This window comes from Gymnoscopelus microlampas (assembly GCF_963454915.1).
Source record: "Gymnoscopelus microlampas genome assembly, chromosome: 3".
Taxonomy (NCBI): Eukaryota; Metazoa; Chordata; class Actinopteri; order Myctophiformes; family Myctophidae; genus Gymnoscopelus; species Gymnoscopelus microlampas.
In genome coordinates, this window is record NC_139940.1 from 43,571,648 (window position 1) to 43,578,876 (window position 7,229).

Sequence of the window (7,229 nt, forward strand, 5' to 3'; positions counted from 1 at the left end):
TTTGTGTGTGATTCCATCAAGTAAGAACATGTAAAACTACCTGTGTCATCACCTAAGACTAGAGAAGATGGGTGGTGTTGGGAGGTCTCTGTCACTGTTGAGGATGTTGATGCTGGTGATGATGACCTCACTTCCTGGGTGCATGTAGAGGTTGTGGAATGTAATTCATCAGTGGATGTGGGGGGTAGTGTGGCCACCCGGCCAGACACAGGTCTGCTAAGTTATAAAGTGCAAAATGTGTTGTGTCTGAACCTTAAAAGAATAATACCGACTACGCCACCTTTTTTAGAAGAGGTATTTGGTCCTCTGAAATATCAGTCACTTAACAAGTGACATAGGCAACACAGGTTCGACCAATAATTTAAAAAGCTTTGGCAAAGAAATATTTGAAGCAGGCAAGGTTAACTGGTTTAAAAAGGTAAATACCTTTTTTATTATAAAAAGCCCTTTACAATATTCTAAAGAATAAAACATACAACTTTAATTAAACACTTTAAAATATTCAGATACCACAAATAAAACTATGAGACCACTAAAACTAAATGAAAACACACTAAGCTAAAATTGTAAATTAAAGTGACTGTGACTGGGAATGGATTGGAGTGGGGACAGTTCTGTTTGGGGAAGTGTGGGGATCTTCTGACGCGGCGCCGTCCACAGCTCCTAGAGGGACAGAGAGCGTAGCGGCAGATCACTCGAATTTCAACAGTTTACACAACTCAGTTTCTCAGGTAATGGCGTAGCCAAATGTGGTTAATCTTCGACAGTGCGGGCCGATTCAGGTACTCACCGACAAGGCAGAGCTATTGCTCTGCCGCTGCGGTTGTTGCGTGTCGCACTGTTCAGTATTCTCTCTCCGTCTCTGAGGTGATCCACGCCGTCTGCTCGTCTCTCTGCTCTTATGTTGTGCTGGCCGTCGCTCTCCCCACTCTCCAGTGTCCGTAACTGTTCCTCTCCCTCCACGGTGTTGTCGCTCCTGTGTGTCTCTCTCGTGTCTCTCTTCCCTTTCCCTTTCAAACATTTCCCCGTTCTCTGTTGTACACACCCCCTGTGTGCCAACTGGCTCCGTGGGTTTCCAGCGCGTGCCCTGGTTGGCGGACCGTGTCTGTGCGTCTGTGCCCAGCTGTAGGCGTTTCGCTAATTCCAGTGATTGACAGGCTCAGTTCAGTCAGTGGCAGAACAAAATCATTAATACACACAACACAAATAAATCAACTCAAATAACTCAACATGCAGCAAAAAGTAATAAACAAAATCACAGCAAAGTAAGTATAATCGAAATCACAACAAACCAAAATAAATGATATCACAGCAAAGTAAATCATAATCAAAACACAGCAAAATCATAATAATAATAGTTCTGCCGACTGACATCCCCCCACACTTTTCTGTTGGCAGTCCCCTGCCACAACACTCACTCAGTCTCTGTATCGATTGGGCGGCTGGCCAAAGTTTGGTCTGGTGGAACGCCGGAGATGTCCATCTGGTTCTACTGGGGGAAGTCTAGCTGCCACTACTGGTGGGAAACAATAAAATACAGGTACTGGGGGTTCCTGGGTTTCTGTTACTGGCAGAGGGGCTTCCAGTGGGGGAGCTATACACACCTTCAAATTATTTCTGTGAATAGTCTGTTCTCGCCCGCCCTTCTCTGGTTGCACTTGGTACACCAACCTAGTATCACCCACTGAGCGTAGGACCACATAGGGTTCAGGATTCCACCAAGGGCACAACTTTCCTCTTCCTTGCCTGTTCCTATCTCTGACCCACACACGTTCCCCAGGCAACAAAGGTAAAGCTTTGGCTCTCTTGTCATAACGCTGCTTGTTTTGGGAGGCTGCATGACCCGTTCTCTGTCTAGTCAGATCATAGGCTGTGGACAATCTGTGTTGGTGCCCTGTCACCCAGCTATCCAAGTCGAACCTTGGCTGTTGGGGGCCCACACCTAACCCAACGTCTACAGGGAGTCGCAGATGACGCCCAAACATGAGGAAGGAGGGGGCATAGTTAGTTACAGTATGTGGGGTATTGTTATAAGCATGTACTAGCTCTTGCATATATTCGGGCCAATGATGCTGCTTATCTGTCTCTAGGGAGCGGAGCATATTCAACAGGGTTTGATTAAAACGTTCAGCACTGCCATTCCCTTGCGGGTGGTAGGGCGTGGTTCGACTCTTAGCTATACCATATGTGTCACAGAGCTGCTTCATTAACGTGGACTCAAAATTAGCACCACGGTCCGAATGAAAACGGGCCGGGCAGCCAAAAGGTTGGATTACATGGGTCCATAAAGCCCTTACTGTAGTCTGCGCTGTCTGATCACGGGTATGGATTGCCCAGGAGTAACGTGTAAACAAATCAGTAGCAACAAGGATGTTCTGGTAAGTATCTGCAGGTCTGCCTAATGATAAAAAGTCTAACCCTATGACTTCTAGAGGGTAGGAAACAGTGATAGGGTTTAGTGGGGCTCTAGGCTCAACTCTCTCTCTCTGTAGGCTGCAGGCAACACAACCCTGGTGGAACTGGCGTACCTCTCCCTCCATGCTCGGCCAGTAGAACCGCTGGCGGATCCAGCCTAAGGTACGGTCCACACCAGCATGTGCGGCAGCCTCGTGGGACTCTCTCCAGACCTCTTGACACCTGGAACTTGGGCACACAACCTGGAAGTGAGTGTATGAGAGTCAATTACTTTTCGACACAAGATGTTATTTCTGACTTGCAACTTTTTCCACTGTTGGAGCAGACTCTGGGCTCTACGAGACATTGCCAAACGTTCTGGGTTGCTGGGACATGTTTGCTTCTCCACATACCTCCTGATGGTTTGAATGTCCGGGTCACCCAGCTGTGCGTCTTCCCAGTCACTGCTGACCCATTCCTCTCCTCCACTAGGGGTCAGCTCAACAGCAGCCACGCTGGCAATTGGTCCAGGGGGCTCGGGGGGCTCAGCAGGGGCTGGGCACCTAGACAGTGCATCTGCATTGACATTACTCTTACCGGAGCGATACTTTATGTCGTAATCGAAGGAGGCCAGCTGGGCTACCCAACGCTGTTCTACCGCACCTAGGCGGGCTGTTTGTAGGTGGGCGACTGGGTTGTTGTCCGTATAGATGGTGAAGTGCGCCCCGGTCAGGTAATCTTTAAATTTTTCGGTTACCGCCCACTTTAGACCTAGAAGTTCCAATTTGAATGAACTATAATTGGCGTCGTTCCGCTCGGTTGGATGCAGGCTCCGGCTTGCATAAGCTACTACTCTCTCTTGCCCTTCTTGGACTTGGGCCAGGACCGCGCCAAGGCCCAGGTTGCTGGCATCTGTATACACAATGAAGGGAAGGTTATAGTCAGCATAGGCTAAGACAGGGGCAGTGGTCAGTGCAGTTTTCAATGCTTCAAAGGATTTCTGACATTCTGGGGACCACTTTACTTTCCAGGACTTGGTGGCCCGATCGACTGGAATTCCTGTCAGTAACGCATTGAGGGGGCGGGAGACCTTAGCAAACCCAGACACAAAACGTCTATAATAACCCGCTAGGCCTAGGTATGCTCGAACCTGACCTACAGTACAAGGGACTGGCCAATTTGAGACTGCTGAGATTTTGTCTGGGTCTGGTCTTACCCCATCACGATCTACTACATGGCCCAAGAATTTAACTTCTTTTTGGAGGAGCCTGCATTTGTCCATCCTCACCTTCAGACCGTGCTGCTGGAGGCGCTCAAACACTTTGTCTAGGTGTTGTAAGTGGGAATCAAAGTCAGGGGAATAAATTATGATGTCGTCTAAATATACTAATAAGGAATCTGTCACCTGTCCGCTTAGGCACTGTTGCATCAAGCGCTGAAATGTGGCCGGGGCGTTGCAGAGTCCGAAGGGCATGCGCTCAAACTCAATCAGGCCTAGGGGAGTGGTGAAAGCTGTCTTTTCTCTGTCTCGGGGGTCCATCTCAACCTGCCAGTAACCGCTGGCCAAGTCAAGAGTAGAGAACCACTCAGCTCGGGTCAAGTTGGTCAGGGTCTCCTCGATTCGAGGCAGGGGGAAAGCATCTTTATGGGTTACAGCATTTAATTTTCTATAATCCACACAAAATCTCCAACTGTTGTCTTTCTTTTTAACTAGCACTATAGGTGCTGCCCATGGGCTGCAACTTTCCTTGATCACTCCTTTTGTCAACATTTCTGCAAGCATAGTTTTGACTTCCTTATACATGAGAGGAGGAAGGGGGCGGTACCTCTCCTTGATGGGTGCCGCGTCGCCGGTATGGATGCGGTGTTGCACCAGGTCGGTCCGTCCAAAGTCCTCTTCGTCTCTGGCAACTACTCGCTCCCATTTAAGGAACAGGGCATGCAATTCCTCCTTCTGCTCTGCAGACAGATTAGATTTGTTAGTCATTTCGCTCACCTCTTTTGGTAGGCCTCGGCTCTCCTGGTCACAGGTAACATCCACCAGTCCCACATCAACAACACAGTCCTCACCCAGGGACAGATCTAAATCATGGGAACCATGTACATCAGCTTCATCCACACGGTACAATTTCCCTAGTCTCTGGAAGCGGCCTATAGACATACTGTAAGGGTGGGGGTTACATACACGGATGGGGACTCTCCCTCGTCTTACTACCGCCAATGTTCTGGCAACACCAACATTGCTGGTCTCCTGTAGTGCTTCTACCATGGCATAGTAGTCTTCTCCATTGGGGCCCATTCGAGTTCGTCCCCACACTAGCATTTCACTCCTGGGGGGTACCTTTATGGTGCCACGGCCAGCCGGCCGCACATATCCTAGGGATCCATCCTCCTCCACGGTGGCTTCCACACGACGGCAGGTTGCAAAGGCTTCTCTCCAGATCTTTGGGTTCTTGAGCTGGCGGGGAGAGAGGTCAGACCTTCCGGGCCACTTAAAGAGTGCATCCCAGCACGCTTCAACCACGTTCATGCCAATAAGCAGGGGTTTAGTGGTGTCCTCATCTTTTACAATTAGAACCCCCCGCCCCGGTATCTTAATCCCGTCTATCTCAAAGTCTAATACAGCATAGCTGGTGTAAGGGATCGCAAGATTATTGGCGGCTCTCAATTTTAGAATTAAGGGGGCTCTACCAAGCTTTGCTTGTGTAAAATGTTCCTCAAATAAACTCTGGCTCATTAAAGTGACTTGTGAGCCGGAATCTAAAATGCCTTGGAGTTTTTACCCCTTCAATAGTTACTTCTAGGTTTGGACATCGTCCAACAAATGCTTCAGTGGCCCTCAACTCTCCCAACCGGTTATCAACCCCTGCCCCTCGGGCCTCAGCAGCAGGGAACTCTAGTTTAACTGTGGCCTGCTCCTACAATTCCTAGCAATATGGCCTGCTCTTCCACAATGGCGACAAATGGGCCTACCCTGTTCGTCCCAGTCGTTGGCGTAAGAGGGCTGTGGGGAGTCTCTTCTGGTCTGTACAGGAGGTGGCCTGTCTCTGGGTGAGTGGAGGGGCGGTGGCGTTGTAGATTGGAGGAGCGGTCGGATCTCCTTCATCAAGTCCTGGGCGAGTCCCTTCATCTGGGATTTTACATCTTCCATTATCTCCCGTTTCATGGCCTCTTTCCAGTCGGCTTCCTGTGGAGTGGGAACACGAGGGCGGACATATGAATTGTCAACTGCAGAGCAAGTTACCTCAGCTTGTGGCCGTCCATACTCTCCTTCTAGCAACAGCGCCTCCTGGCGTAATGCAGTGAAATCCTTGTCGGGGTTGCGGCGTGCATAGACCTTGATAGCCTGAGACAGAGGGCTCTCTCGTAGGCCCAGTAGCAATTGATCCCGCAGGTTAGCTGCGGAGGGAGGGCCGTCAGGGTCATGTTGCCGCAGCCTACTATGAAGTTCACGCAACCTTAGCAAGAAAGATGGCATTGACTCACTGGGGCGTTGAACACAACTAAAAAACTGTGAGCGTAGTACTGCATGGGGGGTCGTCTCATGATAAAGGGAGTCTAAATATGTGAAGACTTTTGCCACAGTATTCTTTTCCGCAGCTTCTAGTACATTAACCTGTCGTTTAGCTTCTCCAGCTAAGGCCCCAATAATGATAGCCACACCTGTAGCTTCCTCTAATGCTTGTGCTCCCAATATCCCTCTAATTTGTTCTTTCCACTCTATGTATTTAATATCATTTGCTGTTCCATTAAACTTCGGCAGCCACGGGGCACCGGGAAAAATTGGCATCATCATGTTTAAATTGAAATGAAAAATAACTTAATTTTAAACAAAAACACCTTGCTTCAAATTTCTTTGCCTTCACTTTATATTGGTCCTGCCGACATACGCCAAATGTGGCCACCCGGCCAGACACAGGTCTGCTAAGTTATAAAGTGCAAAATGTGTTGTGTCTGAACCTTAAAAGAATAATACCGACTACGCCACCTTTTTTAGAAGAGGTATTTGGTCCTCTGAAATATCAGTCACTTAACAAGTGACATAGGCAACACAGGTTCGACCAATAATTTAAAAAGCTTTGGCAAAGAAATATTTGAAGCAGGCAAGGTTAACTGGTTTAAAAAGGTAAATACCTTTTTTATTATAAAAAGCCCTTTACAATATTCTAAAGAATAAAACATACAACTTTAATTAAACACTTTAAAATATTCAGATACCACAAATAAAACTATGAGACCACTAAAACTAAATGAAAACACACTAAGCTAAAATTGTAAATTAAAGTGACTGTGACTGGGAATGGATTGGAGTGGGGACAGTTCTGTTTGGGGAAGTGTGGGGATCTTCTGACGCGGCGCCGTCCACAGCTCCTAGAGGGACAGAGAGCGTAGCGGCAGATCACTCGAATTTCAACAGTTTACACAACTCAGTTTCTCAGGTAATGGCGTAGCCAAATGTGGTTAATCTTCGACAGTGCGGGCCGATTCAGGTACTCACCGACAAGGCAGAGCTATTGCTCTGCCGCTGCGGTTGTTGCGTGTCGCACTGTTCAGTATTCTCTCTCCGTCTCTGAGGTGATCCACGCCGTCTGCTCGTCTCTCTGCTCTTATGTTGTGCTGGCCGTCGCTCTCCCCACTCTCCAGTGTCCGTAACTGTTCCTCTCCCTCCACGGTGTTGTCGCTCCTGTGTGTCTCTCTCGTGTCTCTCTTCCCTTTCCCTTTCAAACATTTCCCCGTTCTCTGTTGTACACACCCCCTGTGTGCCAACTGGCTCCGTGGGTTTCCAGCGCGTGCCCTGGTTGGCGGACCGTGTCTGTGCGTCTGTGCCCAGCTGT

General features: G+C 48.6%; 1 protein-coding gene across 1 annotated transcript; it reads right to left on the reverse strand.

Moving 5' to 3' along the window:
• Positions 1 to 4,532: 4,532 nt before the first annotated feature.
• LOC311041571 (uncharacterized protein) lies at positions 4,533 to 6,141 on the reverse strand. Its single transcript, XM_084051994.1, has 2 exons — positions 5,368 to 6,141; positions 4,533 to 4,852 (listed from the first exon to the last, which is right to left on the reverse strand). The coding sequence occupies exons 1-2, from the start codon at positions 5,870 to 5,872 to the stop codon at positions 4,719 to 4,721; spliced, it is 639 nt and encodes a 212-aa protein (XP_083908120.1). The 5' UTR covers positions 5,873 to 6,141; the 3' UTR covers positions 4,533 to 4,718.
• Positions 6,142 to 7,229: the final 1,088 nt, after the last annotated feature.